General features: G+C 42.1%; 1 protein-coding gene and 1 long non-coding RNA gene across 2 annotated transcripts; one reads left to right on the top strand and one right to left on the bottom strand.

Annotated features, from left to right (window-relative positions):
• Positions 1-2,487: 2,487 nt before the first annotated feature.
• Positions 2,488-15,763, bottom strand: LOC135466724 (aspartate aminotransferase, cytoplasmic-like). Its single transcript, XM_064744378.1, has 9 exons — positions 15,647-15,763; positions 14,142-14,323; positions 11,824-11,932; positions 11,414-11,526; positions 10,733-10,837; positions 10,136-10,289; positions 8,459-8,624; positions 6,424-6,566; positions 2,488-2,822 (listed from the first exon to the last, which is right to left on the bottom strand). The coding sequence occupies exons 1-9, from the start codon at positions 15,756-15,758 to the stop codon at positions 2,686-2,688; spliced, it is 1,221 nt and encodes a 406-aa protein (XP_064600448.1). The 5' UTR covers positions 15,759-15,763; the 3' UTR covers positions 2,488-2,685.
• Positions 15,764-15,890: 127 nt separating this feature from the next.
• Positions 15,891-20,382, top strand: LOC135469113 (uncharacterized). The gene is made up of 3 exons (XR_010444288.1): positions 15,891-16,169; positions 19,097-19,183; positions 19,678-20,382. It is a non-coding gene; the product is annotated as an uncharacterized LOC135469113 (long non-coding RNA).
• Positions 20,383-20,950: the final 568 nt, after the last annotated feature.

Below are 20,950 nucleotides of genomic sequence, written 5' to 3'. Positions count from 1 at the left end.
TCGTCGTCATATCACTGGAAAATTCAGAAAAATGAACAGAAAGGTTGACACGTTCTAGGCCAAAGGGTCTCCAGGCTCCTGGGGAACTTAACCCCATGGAATTTATGTTACGACGGTATTCAGGTGTCAGTAATCCTCGCTCCTTTGCCAGGTACCTTCAGGGCAAGCCGGTTGACAAAGTCAAAATGAGCCGCATTTTAACAGAAGCGTTTCTATAGGCATCTGGAATGCCACTAAAACAATTTTATTTTGCCAAAAAAATAAATAAATAAATAAAAAACCTGCCCAGTCATCAAATGTGATCTATGCGTCATATAACTACACAAAGCGTTCTCCATTTTTTTTCTTTTCACTTACACCGAAGGGATGTTAAACTTTTAATAATAACAGAGACTAATAAAACATTTTTTATAAAATATTTTTCTTGTTTTGACTTTCACAGTGTAAACTTTCTATCTCAGTTGACGCCAGCGGGCTTGTACGCTGGTCTTGTTGGTGTTGAGAACAGGTTGTTTCATCTACAGAACGGATGTACAGGTTCGACCTGGCGTGATTAGCCGGGGTTTATCCCTGTCACCCGCGAAGGTGAGAAGGATGAATAGACGCCTATATTTCCATATTTCCAGTATACTTTGGGCACGCAGCCTAAGCGCAAGTGGTATTTCCAGAATTGACAACAAACAACGCACCGAGCCTTTGTATATTTACAAACACAGCGAGGTATGCACTGAACGTTATGCAGATATAACAATCACCATACATTTACAGATAAAACATACACGATTGAAGGGACATGTAATCCCTATATTTTACAACAGGACAAATTAATTTAATTTTAACAGTACCTCTAACATGTCTAACATTCAAAGCCGATATAACAAGAGAAGAGCGGATCGTGGTCTAATGCTTACAGGCGCTTGGTTTTCAATCGCTAGCACACGAGAGGTGTCGGTTCAAGCCCCGCCCAAGCAAGGCGTTTGTACGCTCTCTCATCAGTCCGTGCATCAAATTTGTTAGTAACTTGCCAAACGTCGAACACCACGGTTTCCTCTGCCCAAAAAACTGAATGTCATCGTACACCGATCAGCCAGAAATTCCTCGGTATGACCTTACACAACGGTCAACGACAATAAATAAAAATAACATCAATAAAATCAGAACAGCTACAAAATAATAAAACTGTGGTTTTATTTCAAAATTAAAGTTCTACAATCTGCATCCCAATTTCTATGGCTTAGAGATTTTATGTTTCAAGACCCATTTCAGTACAAATATATCAAACACACAAGCAGATCAATTTAATCTAGAACACCAGCTATTAGTTCGTAGTTTGACGTTTTTCTTATAACACCATAACACTTATGCTTTACCCAGTTGGTACAAACAAGGCAGAAGACTGAAACGCCACTCCACTTAAAATCAAAGTGGCTGGTAACTATTTGGTAAGTATACAATGATGATGTAGTAACATGGACCCAAAGAAACAACTGCTGACCACAGTCTTCCAGAAGCACTTAAGTTCGATGTCAATTCTGGCACAGATGGCGGCCACAGCTAATACCCCTAACATAAGTCCATGAGCTGGAACCTGTTCAAAGAACTTCCTTGACGTAGAGATATCAGCTGTCCTTCAGCAGGCTCAATTTAATAAATAATTGACAAGTAGAGAAACAGGCAAAAACATTATACAAAACAAAATTAAAAGAAAATGGGTATATAAAAAAAACAATCACTCCATAAAAAGAAAGCCAAAATAGACAATATTTTCAAACATTGTCCATGCCAAAGTGTGTACTTACACACCGAATTACATGTGTAAGTTTAGTTATATCCATTACAAACATTTCAGGGTAAATAAGCTGTTGTCTGAATACAGCAAATTTTCTGTTTCAAATGTTTAAAAAGCTGAGCAGAGATCAACAGTTCACAATTATTTTTCTAAACAGTTAATAACCATTACATATTCCATACCTACAGGTATACTTTCGATTTTTGTGTAGTTGATCAATACTTGCAAAGATACATTGTAACTTAAAGCACAAACCTTATTGTGGACTAACATTTGTTAACACTGTAATAGCATTGACACCCACAGAGCAGGCAATATAAGTGAGCAAGTACATGTACACCTAACAGGTCTAACAGTAAAAAGCCCTGATTACACAGGCTGACAGTGAATGCATCCCTTGGAGTCCAGGAATTGCTGCTCACACCACTCTTTACACACCCAATAACACATACATGGTCTCTTCTATTTTTCGTTAGTTAAATAACACTTCTGAAGTGCAACAAAGCTACGTGTCAATCCCTTCCCCTTACAGATAACAAGTCAGCCTGCCTAAAAGTGAGATGTTCAGTGTTTGCAATAGAACTGGCAACAAGTGCATTGTTAATCACTAATTCCAGCCTCCAGGTACCAAGCTCCCAGTTCTGTATTTTACAACGGTTCTAAATCAAAACCAACTGTAAATCAACTTCACGAATTTCAGTCTATTTTCGGAATCACAAAGAAAATTTTTTTTTAGACAAATATTCATCTAATTCGTTTTTATCTTACCATAAATTTATTAGAATGCAGGTGATTTCGCATGCTTCTGTGTTCAAGAAAAAAAACATAATATCTACTTACATTATATGAGAGAGAACATAATCTCTGCTGCTGGTTTTGATATAAACAATATCTGATCAAGCATTTGACACCACATCATGAATGGCCTTAGCAACATAATCAATGTTCTTCGTAGTCAGACCACACATGTTTATCCGTCCAGTCTTCAGTAAGTAGATGTGGTATTTGGAGATCAGGATATCCACCTGTTGCGCTGTAAGTATAACAAAAGCATATGTCAACAAACTGACAAGCAAAAACAACCAACCTCCTAAACACAGCAAACTACCCAGCCAAAGCAATCAAGTTCCTAACCACTATAAACTGTCCAACAAAAACAACCAAGCTCCTAAACACAGCAAACTGTCCAGCAAAAACATCCAAGCTCCTAAACACAACAAACTACCCAGCCAAAACAATCAAGCTCCTAAACACATCAAACTGCACGGCCAAAACAACCAAGCTCCTTAACACATCAAACTGCAAAGACAAAACAACCATGCTCCTAAACACAATAAACTGACCAGCCAAAACATCCCTGCTCCTAAACACCGCAAACTGCCCAGCAAAAACATCCAAGCTCCTAAACACAGCAAACTACCCAGCCAAAACAACCAAGCTGCTATACACACCAAACTGCAAAGCCAAAACAACCAAGCTCCTAAACTCTATAAACTGACCAGCCAAAACAATCAAGCTCTTAAACACAGGACCCTGTCCAGCCAAAACAACCAAGCTCCTAAACACAATAAACTGTCCAGCCAAAACAACTAAGTTCCTAAACACAACAAACTGTCCAGCAAAAACAATCAACCTAATAAACACAGCAAACTGCACAGCCAAAGCAATCAAGTTCCTAACACAATAAACTGACCAGCCAAAACAACCAAGCTCCCAAATACAGCAAACTGCACAGCCAAAACAATCGACCTCCTAAACACATCAAACTGCACAGCCAAAACAACCAACCTCCTAAACACAGCAAACTGCACAGCCAAAACTACCAACCTCCTAAACACAGCAAACTGCACAGCCAAAACTACCAACCTCCTAAACACATCAAACTGCACAGCCAAAACAACCAACCTCCTAAACACAGCAAACTACCCAGCCAAAGCAATCAAGTTCCTAACCACTATAAACTGTCCAACAAAAACAACCAAGCTCCTAAACACAGCAAACTGCACAGCCAAAACAACCAAGCTCCTAAACACAGCAAACTGCACAGCCAAAACAACCAAGCTCCTAAACACAGCAAACATAACTTACAATACACACAAACACTATGTACCATGTCTTAGCAGACACAGTGCTACAATACACACATGTGTTCTGCTTAATACAGTAAGTATTCATTATGACTGGTGTTTTCCTCAAGAATATTTTCACTTATAGGACCACAGCCAGCAGAGACTTTTCCATGAGCCAACAGAGAGGAAGTTAGGAAGGAAATCAGTTGTCCTCCCACATACATTACATGCACATGAATTAATGACTCATTCAATATCTGATTCAACCCAAAACCCAACCCATCTTCATATTCAACAAACTGTTTTACAAATTAGTATGGCAACTATACACCTTTGTGATTACATTCAGCTTGCTCATTTACCTCTTGTTCCAGCATTGTACAGTTGTACCTAAACTGTGTCTGAACTCTGGTTATCTACATGATCAAATCCTAACCTCACACTGGAGAGCACATTTCACTGTACCCATCCCTCACCTACATGTACACCTCCTAACCTCACACTGGAGAGCACATCTCACTGTACCATCCCTTATCTACATGATCAAATCCTAACCTCACACTGGGGAGCACATTTCACTGTACCCATCCCTCACCTACAGGTACACCTCCTAACCTCACACAGGAGAGCACATCTCACTGTACCCATCCCTCACCTACAGGTACCCCTCCTAACCTCACACTGGAGAGCACATCTCACTGTACCATCCCTTATCTACATGATCAAATCCTAACCTCACACTGGAGAGCTCATTTCACTGTACCCATCCCTCACTTACAGGTACAACTCCTAACCTCACACTGGAGAGCACATCTCACTGTACCATCCCTTATCTACATGATCAAATCCTAACCTCACACTGGAGAGCACATTTCACTGTACCCATCCCTCACCTACAGGTACACCTCCTAACCTCAAACAGGAAAGCACATCTGGCTGTACCCATCCCTCACCTACAGGTACACCTCCTAACCTCACACAGGAGAGCACATCTCACTGTACCATCCCTTATCTACATGATCAAATCCTAACCTCACACTGGGGAGCACATTTCACTGTACCCATCCCTCACCTACAGGTACACCTCCAAACCTCACACTGGAGAGCACATTTCACTGTACCCATCCCTCACCTACAGGTACACCTCCTAACCTCACACAGGAGAGCACATCTCACTGTACCATCCCTTATCTACATGATCAAATCCTAACCTCACACTGGAGAGCACATCTCACTGTACCATCCCTAACCTCACACTGGGGAGCACATTTCACTGTACCCATCCCTCACCTACATGTACACCTCCTAACCTCACACTGGAGAGCACATCTCACTGTACCCATCCCTCACCTACAAGTACACGTCCTAACCTCACACAGGAAAGCACATCTCACTGTACCCATCCCTCACCTACAGGTACAACTCCTAACCTCACACTGGAGAGCACATCTCACTGTACCAATCCCTCACCTACATGTACACTGCCTAACCTCACACTGGAGAGCACATCTCACTGTACCAATCCCTCATCTACATGTACACTGCCTAACCTCAACTGGAGAGCACATCTCACTGTACCATCCCTTATCTACATGATCAAATCCTAACCTCACACTGGAGAGCACATTTCACTGTACCCATCCCTCACCTACATGTACACTGCCTAACCTCACACTGGAGAGCACATCTCACTGTACCATCCCTTATCTACATGATCAAATCCTAACCTCACACTGGAGAGCACATTTCACTGTACCCATCCCTCACTTACAGGTACACCTCCTAACCTCACACAGGAGAGCACATCTCACTGTACCAATCCCTCATCTACATGTACACTGCCTAACCTCACACTGGAGAGCACATCTCACTGTACCATCCCTTATCTACATGATCAAATCCTAACCTCACACTGGAGAGCACATTTCACTGTACCCATCCCTCACCTACATGTACACCTCCTAACCTCACACTGGAGAGCACATTTCACTGTACCCATCCCTCACCTACACGTACACCTCCTAACCTCACACTGGAGAGCACATCTCACTGTACCATCCCTAACCTCACACTGGAGAGCACATTTCACTGTACCCATCCCTCACCTACAGGTACACCTCCTAACCTCACACTGGAGAGCACATCTCACTGTACCCATCCCTCACCTACAGGTACACCTCCTAACCTCACACTGGAGAGCACATCTGGCTGTACCCATCCCTCACCTACATGTACACCTCCTAACCTCACACAGGAGAGAACATCTCCCTGTACCCATCCCTCACCTATATGCACACCTCACACAGGGGAGAACATCTCACTGTACCTATCCCTCACCTACCTGTACACCTCCTAACCTCACACAGCAGACCACACCTCACTGTATCCTTCCCTCGCCTACATGGACACCTCCTAACCTCACACAGCAGACCACACCTCACTGTATCCTTCCCTCACCTACCTGTACACCTCCTAACCTCACACAGCAAACCACACCTCACTGTATCCTTCCCTCACCTACATGGACACCTCCTAACCTCACACAGGGCAAACACGTGTACTCACGATTCAATCCTGTGAAGCTGAACATGCCGGTCTGTTTCACGATGTGGTCCCATTTACCGGGAGTACCGTTGGCTCGTAGCTTCTCAAACAGCTGTTTCCTCATCAACAGAATCCGGTCAGCCATCTTCTGAACACTCTCCTTCCTGCAGAACAGAAGCATCTTCAATAAACTAGAAACCCTAGGTCAGTTAGGCAAGTCTGACAACATCTATAGTGAATATGGCAATAAATCTGAACCCAATTTTTGAACAATGCTTTATATATTGAATGCTGGCTGGGTTTGGCTGATAGCTAACAGCTGTCATGGAAGGTATGTCAGGTGCAGTTTGTGATTTTGCTTTGTAAACCAGGCTTCAGTAAGTGCAATTCTATGCAAGCATGTTATAAACTTGCCATAGTCCCGCAAAAAGTGAGACCAGAGGCATCTAGAAATTCCCACTTAATAATCACCCTCACTGCTCAGGGCACCATTCCATACAATAACCATTCAGGACACTATTGTTCAAAATCCTCATTCAGGGCACAGTCATTCACATTCCACCACTCAGTAGCCAGGGCAGTACTTCCAATGGTGACAATGTTAGAAACCTGGGAATAAAAACTGCTAATTGTAGATTTCAGACTCTGATGACTAGTTTTTGGCACAATGTCTTTACGTTCATTGTCCATATGTTTATATGGCTGGAAATCTTTGACAGTTCTCCTCGCATGAGCAGTTGTTAAAAACAGTGTGCTTGAGTATGATATTATGTACTTTTTATTGTACTTATTGACTTCTTAAGTGGAGGAAAACTATATCTGTTTTTTTTCCCCCAAAATTATTTTTGTTTTATGCTTTACATTGGATAAATCTATTATCTGCATGTCAAGAATCTCTTCTTTAAAAAGATACTTTATATAATTTCACAAAAATCTGGGTATTTGCTCAGTAGTGAGTCGCACATTCTATGTTGCTCTCACAAGCCCTAGGAGTGATCTTCCTTCAGTCTGAGTTCAGAAGCCATATGCGAAAAAATGGTTGTTGAAAAATCACACTTGTGGCAACAAGCAAGTTTTCCTCCTGGATTGTTACTCTCTTTCCTAATCCCAGTCCATTATACAGTTGGTATCCTGCATGAATAAATATTCTTATGTTGTATAGTGTTTCTAGTGTGACCCAGAGTCGAAACGCGAAATCGAAACTGGCCAAGTTTGGTGATGTTCTGAAATGTAATGTTTACCAATTTGGAGATTTTTACACCACAACTTAAAGAACCCAACTTCCAGCATATATGCCTACCATTTTGTCCAGGTTCCAGCATATATGCCTACCATATTTTCCAGGTTCCAGCATATATGCCTACCATATTATCCAGGTTTTCGTTGTATTACTCTTGCGGCTGCATCTAAAATCATGTACCTTTCCAGAACTAGTGAAACAACTATATACGCCTCACACTCACTACATTCACACTGAGCAATGACGGTACTACTGTTCACACTTGACACTCAGCAATGAGGGTACTACTGTTCGCACTTGACACTCAGCAATGAGGGCACTACTGTTCGCACTTAACACTCAGCAATGAGGGCACTACTGTTCGCACTTAACACTCAGCAATAAGGGCACTACTGTCCGCACTTGACACTCAGCAATGAGGGTACTACTGTTTGCACTTGACACTCAGCAATGAGGGCACTACTGTCCACACTTGACACTCAGCACTAAGGGCACTACTGTTCACTCACCATTTAACAGCTAAGGCAGTATTGTTCCCACTCACCACTCACCAGCAAAGGCACTAATGCTCACCCTCACCACCCACCAGACAGTGCATAGGTGTTCACACTCGCCACACAGGGCGCTACTGCTCACTCTCACCATCCAGCGGCCAAGGCATTATTGTTCAAATTCACTATCAAGTAGCCAGGTCACTACTATTCATATTCACCACCCAGTAGCCAGGTCACTATTGTTCACGCTCACCACTCAGCAGAAAGGGCACTATTGTTCAAACTCACCAGCATACAGCAGGGCACTATCTTTCACACTCACCACTCAGCAGCCAGAGCACTATTGTTCAGCACTGTACTGACTATTCTGCCTCCGTGGTTTGGAGGGTTGGACCAAGTCGTTCTCACCACCAATTCCAGTTGAGATCTCACACGAGCCATTGTCTCAGCGTCTTTTGTCACCACAGCTAGATTACCGACACGTTCATCTGCAAGCAATCCCCGAAACAATCGGGTAACCAACATGGACGCATCATTCAGGGCAATGAGTAAACTTTTGTTAGCTTAATTAAACATATATGGTAGAATGTTATTCTGCTGAATAAAGCAGTGCTCATGTACATAGCAATGACAATGGCAAATCAAATGCCAGCATGGAATGCATTGTTATTTTATGAAACAGGGGCACTGATGTCCCATACAGACATACCCATACATGTACATATGATTTCCCTGAAAAGTCCAACAAGCTGTCATTTACAGCATGGACAGCCCACCTGTGGGAAAGCTATGTTACTTAATACCATTCATTATTCAATTATAGCTATACATGACTGGTATCTGAACAAGCCATCACAAATTCTCATTTAATTTAGGAAAAGTTGGCCTGTCAAGTCACTGGGTACCTACATGCAGGGGTCAAAATAACACAAGGCAATTTTTATCGGTGACAGGTCACAAAAAAATCCACCTGTCGAAGCGACAGGAGGCTCATTAAGTTTACAATCATGTTTAAGTCAATATCCATGCAATCATGTTTAAGTCAATATCCATGCAATCATGGTTTAAGTCAATATCCATGCAATCATGTTTAAGTCAATATCCATGCAATCACATTTAAGTCAATACCCATGCAATCATGTTTAAGTCAATGTCCATGCAATCATGTTTAAGTCAATATCTATGCATGTCTGTATGTGAAGTCTGTGTATTTATTTGGCGAACCCATGCACAAAATGTTGTCGCAAGACTTTGTAATTTTCGACCTCAACAAGTCAACACTGTTAGGACGTCATCTAGTGGTCAAGGTCATCATCACCAAACCCATCGTATTTACGCTTTCAATTCAGAGAACAAACGTAACTCACTTCAGTTGTCACAGCAGTGTAGAATATTTCACTTATACGACACCTATACCATCACACAAATTTAATCTTCTTGAGTCAGTCAAATAAATAAATAACTCATAAAATGTGAAGCTAATATTTATAGTCCCGGCCTCTTTCTATCACCCAAAAGTGGACAGCTTTAGGACGGAATTGCAGACTTTTCTTGCCTGTAGACTACGTGTGGCATCGCAGGTGTAAAGGGGAGCAACTCAAAACACACACATATAAATCCAACTAAACACAGACTGGATGCTTTTCCTTCCATTGTTTCCCTTGAATGGGAAGCACATGCATACACAGGTACAAACTGAGCACCAGCAAGTAAGTTTTGATCTGATGATCGACTGGGCAGCAGTGTGTCGGGATCGGTCTCGACAGAATATTGAATAAAAAGGAAACCAAAAATTCTTGTAACACGCCAGATTGATATTGCTTCACCAAGGTGATGATGTTAACAGAAAACAGTTTCGCTAAACTGAACTGAATATGCTCACAAAATGTGACAATGGTGATCAAGAGTGTTAGACTTCTCTAAAGGTCAGATTGATGGGGACTGGTAGATATCTGTAGGTAGAATCTTATTTGCAAAGAAGTTTTATTTCAACACTTACTATAAAGACCAAAGTTCTTGGAGTACGACTGAGCCACAAACAGTTCCATGCCTCTCTTGTTGACAAACTCCCTGACGGCCCAGGCATCCTTGTCCAGGTCCCCGCTGGAGAAGCCTTGATAAGCACAGTCAAACAACACGAACAAGCCCTTCTCCTGAAAACGCCAATCAAAACTTGGCTGAAATGACACTGAAATGCACATGTATCACATTCTAATTATGCATACATGCACACTGTTTTTTTACATGTAAAACTCTGATATTGTACATGTAATATATTGTTATGATACAAGCAATACACTGTAAATGCCTTTGTAATATATTGTTATGATACAAGCAATACACTGTAAATGCCTTTGTAATATATTGTTATGATACAAGCAATACACTGTAAATGCCTTTGTAATATATTATCATGATACAAGCAATACAATGTAAATGCTTTTGCAATATATTGTTATGATACAAGCAATACACTGTACATGCCTTTGTAATATATTGTTATGATACAAGCAATACACTGTAAATGCACGTTATACACCGCAACTGTTTTTTTGAGTGTTACTACACTCAGGTTGCTGATGGTAGAAACACTCACCTGACAAACATCCCCGATAAGATTCCACTGTTCAGGCGTGGGGTCCACACCTGTGGGGTTGTGAGCACAGGCGTGAAGGATCACCACAGACTTAGGGGGAGCATTCTGAAGAGGACAATTTATAATGAACAGTATTAGCGTAATTCCTCGTTTAGAAAGGTATTAAATTCAACAAAATCGGAAGATTGAAAGTTTCATTACTGAAATGTCCTTAATGTATTAGTGAGCTTTTAACGAATTCCTACACCTTCATTTAATATGACGTGGTAAACTGATTTAGCCAATACATAATATTAAAGATTATTCATCTGTTTTAAGTGATGGCTGCCCCCTTCTCCCAAAGTAAACCCTGTGGTATTGGACTTGATTCCCTAGTTTATACAACAGGCACGTCAGAAGTAATTTGACAATGGTATGGCCAGCAGTCGACCGAGGCCCCAGAAGCTAGATAGCTGGAAATATGGTTTTACTTGGGTTTTTTCTTCACATACAAATGAAGATACACTGTAGTTTTATGTACTTAACAGTCTATACAGTGCATGTGTGTGTATGGGTCTTCATTTTGCTGGTCACAATTAAACTGGTTCGACTTTACTTGGCACGGCCATGGACGTACCAGCCATACTGCTTCCAACGCCACTGTACAATATATGATTTAAAGCCACAGAATCAAGCCCTTACCTTTAAATCTTCAACCATGCCATTGATATCTAAACTTCTGTTTGCAGCATCCCAATACCTGTACTCTTTGATGTTTGGATAGCCCACCGACTTAAAAATTCCCTTGTGATTACCTGGCAAAATGTATACAGCCAATTAAATTCAAGTTGGCAACGGAAAAATCATATCTCAGTGAAAGTGAAGTGTTTGATTTCAACTGGGGAAAAAACACAAATTAGTTTGCCTCCACTTAATAAGTCAATAAGTACAATAAAAAGTATGTAACATCATACTTTAGCACACTGTACATTCAAGGAGGACTGTCAAAGACTTCCAGCCATATGAATAATGTGCATACATGTATATACAAAAGTGGAGAGATTTTCAGTTTTCATGCACCTGAACGTCAACAGACCCTTGATTTCACTTACCCCATGTTGGTGCAGACACATAGACAGTTTCCATCTTGAGGTGTTTGAAGAGGAAGTCAGCTGCAATCCTTAAGGCCCCTGTTCCTCCAAGAGACTGCACGCCCTCCACCTAGTCAGGCCAAGTCAGAGAATGCACTACCAATGTCACAATTCAAGCATCTTACACACTCATGTATTTATTTAATTGACTGGTGTTTTACAAATTCCCCTATCACTGCAGCCAGCATTATGGTAGAAGGAAACCAGGGAAACCCACAATCATCTACGGGTTGATGGAAGACCTTCCCACAAATGAATGCAGAAAAAGCCAGCATGAGTTAGACTTGAACTCCCATCAACTGCACTCATTAGAGGCTCCTGTGTAAAAGTACAGTACCAGCGTGCTAACCACTCCACCACAAGACCCCTACACAGTGAAGCTACTGAGGTCACAAAATGGTAAATGTGACATACTGCTTAGAGGTGGCCTTACATCAGGAAAATTAAACAACACAACATCATCTTATGTCAGCCTTATGTTTTTTTTTTGCTTGTTAGTTTTTTTTGCCAGCCTCATACATGTAAATGTTATACCTAAAGTCTGGAAGCAAGCCCCTTCAGATGAAGTATACATGTATTTGACTCATTTCAAGAAAGTCACCATGTCCTGACCACTAACAGGCAGTGTTTTCTGAAGCATTTTAGCATTTCCTGCTTAAGTGGTTAAAACAGAGGTGATTTTTAACTTTTGCTGCATCAAAATAGTTTTTAACAAACCCAATTATGTATATACAAAATGAACTAACCAGTATTAATACAAGAACAGAGAGGAAATAGTAACTGATCAGTGTTTTTTGGGATGGCTTTGTTTGCTTTGTTTAAGGTTTTTGTATAAATAACATCTGCTCCACATGTAGGGATGTGGGGCAGATGTACAGATGTGGACCAGATGTACATGTATGAGGCAGATACAGATATGTAGGGATGTGGGGCAGATGTAGGGGTGTGGGGCAGCTATAAGGATGCTTCACTCAGACGCCTTACCGAAGGCAAGTAAGCCGCCCCGCCCGACCCATTATACTGATACGGGTCAACCAATCGCTGCACTTTCCCCTTCATGCTAAACACCACGCGAGGAAGTTACAACTTCCTATTTTAAGGTCTTAGGTGTGTAGAACAGATATGTGAGGCAGATGTAGGGGTGTGGGGCAGATGTAGGGTGTGGGGTAGATGTAGGGATGTGAGACAGATGTAGGGAGGTGATGCAGATGTAGGGATTAGGGGCAAATGTAGGGATGTGGGGCACATGTAGGGATGTGGGGCACATGTAAGGATGTGGGGCACATGTAGGGATGTGGTGCATACAATATGTAGGCACTGCTAACACAAGAATCACTTTACTACTTTCTATATACAAACAAAGTGTTCTTAATAATCTTATTCACTGGGTCAAAATTGTTTTAGAAACAACAGTACCAGGTAACGAATTCATCTATGAAAGTAAAACCGTAATAGAGAAATGTTAAGACAACACAATCAACACAAACTCGGACATGTTACTGTAGTTGACTCTCATATGAATAGGTCACTCAGGTCTATGGCACTATACTATAGTGAGATGTAGGTTGGACTGTCTTACTAACACAGTTTTTAGCTCTACTACTGAAGTAGGGCTTCTCACCTGTTCTGATGTTAATACCAGGCCATGTTAACCAATGAAGACAGATATGAAAATACAGCTGCATACCTCGCTCACATCATCACACATTAATACAGAAGTGCTAACTAGAACAGGCTGAAAAAAAGTGGTACCTAAGTGAAAGCTGACATACAATTCTTCACAGGTACTTGGTATGTGTAAATATTTGTAGGCCCTAATATATGTTACAAAATTTTAACAGACTTCCAGCTTGTTTAGTCATAATGCATACAGATTACATTGTACCACTTTACCTGAGGTAATTTCGGCTGGGGCTGGATTTTCCACAGCAAAGATTTTACATGTACGCAGTGTCTTTGTACTGGTTGGCAAATGACAAAATCTCCACTTTATGCAACACAGGCACTAAGTTTACATGATCACACCTGTACTAAGTTCACAGAAGGGTAACTTTTGACCAGGCTGTCTCTGGTATGGAAAATATGAGCTGAGATAAAAGTACTTAATCCAAGAAATCCCTTGTAAATGTTATCTCTGAATTCTGAGGACGAACTCTTTGTCAACACATGCACATATCCAAATGCATCAAATGTAGAAGAGTTTACAGCTTTGAATTTGAATTTTTAGCCTTCCGCTAAATCACAAAAATACTGTGGATGTTATTCTTATCTAATCTCACCCGATTTTCTAGAATAGCTGGACTATCAGGTCCTAGCAGAAGAGAAACAGAAGCTGTCCTGAATGACGCCAGTCCCACAACAGGTAAATACTCATGATTGAGACTCAAATCGGCAGCCATCTGTGACTCAGCGGTCCGCACAACAGGTAAAACCCAGGGCTCACCATCATCAGTGCGAAATGCTGAGGACAAACACAAAGGCAGCGTCATCTGATCAAATCATCAAATATGTGGACTTTTCTCAAAATTAGAAAAACACAAAGTCTTCACCATGATCAATATTTTTCTATTAATACACCTTCTGAAAATTGCATTCAGTAAATAAACCTCTTGAAAAACTTCCATATAAGTAGATAATATTGCAATTTAATAAAATTACACATTCTGAAGATACGTGAGACAAAGCTATTATTCATTAGTACACATGCAGAAATTAAAACACAACAGGGCATGATAATAGTCTTTCCTGTCTACAAAGGCTAAAATTACACCATATTGCTCTTGAAGGTCACTGGTATTCTTTCTAATGGTAAACACATGCTTCCTAGTTACGGAGGAACACATTTTGGGAATGTTTATCAAATCTGTAGCCCAAAGCTAAGCTGGACGCTCCTACCATAATTTCACTAAAAAAAATGGCTCGAACTCTTCCTTATTTTGGCTATCCACTGATTCCCCATCACGCCCAAAATGTAATATGTCAGCCAGCATTTGTAAACCATGTTTCAACAGCCGTTTAAACTTTCGAATCCGACAATTCAAATCAACATCTCCATGTTTTGATTTTTTTTTTTTCAACTTCAGGAAAAGGTGATGAGCAATGAAAATTTTATTCTACTGGTTACCCGATATTCTCTGTTAAGTTGCATGCCCTGTAAACTGAATGTTTGGGTGGGATAAAATTTTCACCGCCCATCACCTTGCCTGAAATTGAAAAACAAAAACCCTTCCAAACATGACAGACGTTGATTTGAGCTGTCTGATTCCAAAGTTTACTCGGCTGAATTACTGTTGAAAGATGGTTTGCCAATGCTGGCTTAGACATATTACATTTGGGGTGTTTTAGAGAATCAGTGGATAGCAAAAATAAGGCAGGGTTCGAGTCGGGTTTTATATGTATGACTGAAGCTGAGCGTTACGGTAGGGACCTCCAGCTTACCTTTCGTCTATCAGATTTGTTATAAAGCTTAAACGAGGGTTGGTGTGGTATAATACGGTGACAAGTTATCTCCCTTGACACCACATTCCCTTCGAGGAATAAAGTGATCAACATTATGATACCATTTACGTCGTTCCTTCACATTTCATATTATTCACAGACCCCGTATTGCACCCACTTTCCACTGCTAAAATGTCATAAAATGTGAATATTACGTTTACGCATGAAAATTCCACACAACCCCTGCGAGCCGGACTGAATGACAACCTCACGTCATGGTTGTGCTCGACCGCTTTCCTCTGTTTCTTATCACTGTCGGGTGTGAGAAATGTTCAAAAAGCCTTACCGCCAACGCCAAGATTGACCTTAGTAGCCGCTGGGTCTTCCCTGTACCTAGCTGTCAGCTGAAACACCTCGATAGGGACGGCTTGCTCGATATTGGCGAACCATGAAGCCATGTTGAAAGTTTCAGTCTGCGGTCACAGCTGGAAGTTCAAGGTCAAATCTAGGATAGCAGGACACAGACCCCCATTACAACTTCCGTTTTTCGGTAGGGACGATTGTAGTTCTGTGAATTTTAGGGTATAAAGTCTTTTTTTGCTCCCAGGCGTCCATTTTTGGTGCACAGGTGCATGCTTGGTGTTAAAATGCTGGAAACTGTCTAAACTTTGAGGAGGTATGAGCTTTATTGATGAAAGTTTGTAATTCTGGGCGAGAGGACACAAGGTGTGAGGTAGTGATGAGGCTGCGAGTGACGTCCCCTTGGCGTTGCTAGGCACGCCTCCCAGCTGCCGGCATGGAAAGGTCCAGATTTTGACGGTCAACCTATGTCAAGATTTTTATGGCTTCTTTCTCACAGGCTGGGCCAGGTATGCACCAAAGCTTAATGGCCACGGAATGTTTGGGACTGAGCTACAGCGCTAGACGTTAACATTGTCGCTTATGGAAAATTAATGGGGGTCCGAGGCCTGTACTGACGAAGTCACCAAAATGTGAAAAATGTCACTATGCGCTTAGATTTCACAGCAGCCTGATAATTTTTGGTGGGTATGTCTGTGATGTGTTTTGCATTGATTGGGCCGTTTCATAGCTTCTTGGGGCTATTTACATTTTGAAAATATCCATTTTGATGAAAAATCGGTAAAATGCTGTTCAGCGTAGGGTAGCATGTGTATAGGCATCCTGAAATGAACAACATGCAACGTTCTAGTATTCCTACGCTTGAAAATGGAGACGTTCAGAGCAGAAATTGCTGCAAAAATTGAAAGTTTCAGTGTTTACAGTGATAACGGAGCCTGTCGAGTGTGGACTGGACCATTGACGAGGGATGGTCGATATGGTCTTGCCTCCTACAAAGACCCCGTCACACATCGATGGAAGAAGAAACACATCAGTAGACTTGTTTATATGGCCAGACAGGGGCTGTCACATTTAGATCCCAAGCTTGATTGTTCACACGTGTGCCACAACACACGCTGTGTAAATATGGACCACATAAGCTTGGAGCCGCATTGTGTTAACAATAACAGGCAGCGCGGCTGTCTCGGCCATGGGCAGTATGCAAGGCGCATGTGGCATTTAAGACTGAGCAGGTTGGTTTCCCCTCATTAAAAATAATAAATAACAGATTGTTTTAGATTTTGCTCAATTTCTGTTATCATTTTTTAATTTCTTTCATAAACGACAACAGCAGTGACAAATTATATACAAAATTGGCGGTTACAAATATCTAGTGTATGTGTGATCTGTTTGGGTGTTGTCCAGTTGTCCCTTGGCATAGTCAGTTTTTTCTTCTGGATTTGAAAGCCTGTACTCAATGTGCTCTCGAAGTTTTCTGGCTGTATTGCGGAGTGATCTCCCCTTAACTGTCTGTCGCTTCTTATAAACCTTGTGGTACTGGTTCACCCTTTCAATCTGTTGTACTGTTCTCTCGCTCCTAGGTGAAATACTGGCGCCGACAGCTTGGAGTTTGGCAGCCGTGGACTTGTCCTGGCCATTGTTAAGTCTGTGGATTGTGGACGCCGCCCTTCCCTCCATATTTCTGCTGTAGTTTACATTCTTGGGCAAGGAGACGCTGAGTGATCTGTTGACAGGCTTCGCACTTTTGAGTGCTGGTGTTCATCCGGGAGGACTGGTGACGGCTGTCTCGCTCAACCTCATGTGCAGTACTTCGGTCAATAGTTTCCTGTCGTTGTCATCCATGTTAAAAGGGCAGAGTTTACTGGTGGATAAAAACAGGGACCTCTCCCACCAGCTGCTGGTTTCCCCTCCGGAGCAAACCACACTGTTCCTGCGGCATTTGGAACAGTCCCCACCGTAACACCTGACCGTTGCGTCCACAACCCTGGGTAGGCAAGTTTTTATTTTCCTCATGTCACCAATGTGCTCAGACATAAGTTGAGAAAATATCAAGCTACACCTGGCCTTAACATCCTGACTCAACACCTTCTGTGCTTTCTTCCTGGCTTCCCTCGTTCGGCCCTGTCCTTCAAACATGGCATCGCTGAACTTAGCCTGGTTACATTTCTTGAACTGGGATCTACCAAGGTGCGTGGGGTCTGCTAACCGTTCGACCTCCCACAGTGGCTCGACCAGTCGGATGCCGTCCTCCACTCCCTTGGCTGACCTGGAGTCGCCGTCTGTGGTTACATGTTTGGCTAAAACACCTTGCCTCGCCAATCTCGTTCCCCATATTATACTCGGACCAGGGGGCATGTGGGTTTGTGTTTCGCTGTGCACTCCTCGTGTCCTCCAGGGCACTTTACTTGGAAGCCTTTTCCTCTTAGCCAGGACCCAGTCCAACACAATTTATTCTTCAGTGCTGCGGAGACAATGTATTGCTTGTCTGTTGATGTCTCCACAGCCAGGGAAATTGCTTGTGAAGCATTCTGGCCCGGTTTCTTGGGACTGGTTATGGTAATGCTGTTGTAGCGAGTGTCTGTGGCCAGATCTATTGTGCTGTCATCCTCTCCTCTTTGCCTTTTGTATGCCTTTACCTCTTCCACCTTATTTTGCCCATATCCTCTCTGTTCAGCTTTGCGATTGCAGATGCGACATGGTTTGCAGTGCGATGCATGTTCCTACGAGTGGCAGGCGGCACGTCCATCGCTGCAAATAGGAGTCTGGCTCGGTGTTCCCCATTGGTGTGTCCTGGAGGCCTACTTGAAGAGCTCGGTTCACCGCCGCAGCTTTTTGGCCAGGTCTGTTGCATTCTACCTCTTTGTAGAATTTGTGGAAGCCAGATACATAGTCACAGTCACAGCACTTAAAACTGAACGCCCAGGCTAAACCCCACTTTTTCTCTGCAGCTATCTCTAACCTGGGCAGTGGACAGTGGTCCTTGGTCTCACTGTGCTCAAGCATAACTTTGTTCCATATACACACCATTTTCTGTATATCTATGAGTCGCATTCCTTCAGCAGCCCATTCCCGCTCGTGTGTATCTCTGTCTGATCCTGCCGTGGAATCTACTTTGCACCGTCTTGGCCGCTGTATTCTCTTTGTGTCAGGCTGGTGTGTTCTTACAGCCTCCTGATTGGGCTGGAAATCTGTGTCCATCAAGGAACACCCAGGCACAGGATTCAGCATGTCTGTAACTGCTGACAGGTTATTTGAGCGATCCTGGGCCTTTCCAGCTTGAAATCTAGACTGTTTCCTCTTTCTGTCTCCCTTCATGGTGTTTTGGGGTAGATTGTTTGCCTTGTTAACTGTCAGACTGACCAGTATAGGTGTACTTGGTGGCTGCCTGATTGGAAATGTTAAATTCATATTTTTCCTCTCTGTTTATATATTGTAGATGCCAATGTGACACCCTTTGATGTTACTGTGCAGAGTAATAACCTGCTGTGAGACAACAGCAATGGTGCAGGGAGGTTTTTGCATGGTGAGGTGGTCAGCCAATCAGCAGTCATGGGGGAGGAGGGCAGGGGGGGGGGGGGGTGCCTGGCTGGGTGGTCTTTTAAAGGGTTTCATCATGTTATTCAGTGGGGAACTGGGATACTAGTCTTTTCTTAAGTCCTGTCCACTAAAAAAGTGCCTGTGAGTAGGTCTTCATCACCTTGAGGCATTATTCTTGCTTTGATTTTGGTCACAAATGATTGTTCCGAAATCGTGACAATCCGCTTTGATACCCCCTACCACACTGTCAGTCAATTTTTTTCACATAGTTGCTAAAGTAAATGTCTTATATTTTGACATTTAATTGTCAGATAAATTGCCTATATTTTGATGTATGCTTTGACACTTTTGGCTTGTAACTTTGATATTTAAAGCTGCTCTTAGTAGAAAAGTCTTCTTAAAAATGTATATTTCTCTAAATGGTTGCTTTTGAAAAGTCTAAAGTGCTCTGTCAATGTGATTTTTTAACTTTTCTTGCAGATAAACATCTTGTCTTTCCAAAACAGTTGACCTGATGGAGATATCTCGAACGGTATATGCACTGCAAGGCTTCAAAGTTTACCCTTCAGAGTTTTTTCACCCTGGAAAAAAGACACATGTCCAAGATGGGGGTACCCCAACTTGAATTCATTCAACTCCAAAGTTTCTGCATGTATCAAGCCCTAATTTTGCCTGTGAGGTTCAGAAGTGTCAGGAATTGTGTGGTGCAAAAATTATTGATTTTGAAAAAAGGTGGCTGGTGTGATAGGACACAGACCCCCATTACAACTTCCGTTTTTCGGTAGGGACGATTGTAGTTCTGTGAATTTTAGGGTATAAAGTCTTTTTTTGCTCCCAGGCGTCCATTTTTGGTGCACAGGTGCATGCTTGGTGTTAAAATGCTGGAAACTGTCTAAACTTTGAGGAGGTATGAGCTTTATTGATGAAAGTTTGTAATTCTGGGCGAGAGGACACAAGGTGTGAGGTAGTGATGAGGCTGCGAGTGACGTCCCCTTGGCGTTGCTAGGCACGCCTCCCAGCTGCCGGCATGGAAAGGTCCAGATTTTGACGGTCAACCTATGTCAAGATTTTTATGGCTTCTTTCTCACAGGCTGGGCCAGGTATGCACCAAAGCTTAATGGCCACGGAATGTTTGGGACTGAGCTACAGCGCTAGACGTTAACATTGTCGCTTATGGAAAATTAATGGGGGTCCGAGGCCAGCATGAGAGCTCGGCTGGGTACGTTGTCAAGGAGCGGCATGTAGGACTGGCTACACGTACAACTGCGATCTGTTCACCCACGTGTCTGCAAATTGAATAGCGCTTGGACACAGGTTTAATAAGGTTGGAGAGCCTTACATTGTCCAGTCATAATAACAACGATACCGGAAATGAAGAGAGAATTTATTTTGTACATCTGTCCTTTCGTTTATGAATAAATTAGTCCTTCTCAAATAGCTATCCTACAGATTTTTTTTCTTAATTTAACCGTACATGCATAGTAGTAAACGTGTTGGATTAAAGTGATATTATGCGATACCATGAGGCTACCGGATACTCTTGTTTTTAATGGCCTGTAAGCCTACTTCAGATGTACATATATGCGTAAATAGAATTTGATTTATGTGCATTTTGGTAGTCCTGTATGCAGTTGTACTTCGTCATTGGATAAGCTTGTCAATGAAAATTCAGGTGACCAAGCAAAAGTTCGGGTTTTCTTTTAAGCGTGGAATGTTGAAAATTTACATCACTGTGGTTATATTATACTGACAC

The sequence above is a fragment of the Liolophura sinensis genome, chromosome 6 (genome assembly GCF_032854445.1).
Source record: "Liolophura sinensis isolate JHLJ2023 chromosome 6, CUHK_Ljap_v2, whole genome shotgun sequence".
In the NCBI taxonomy this organism is placed as follows: Eukaryota; Metazoa; Mollusca; class Polyplacophora; order Chitonida; family Chitonidae; genus Liolophura; species Liolophura sinensis.
This window is presented reverse-complemented; position numbering and strand designations above follow the sequence as displayed.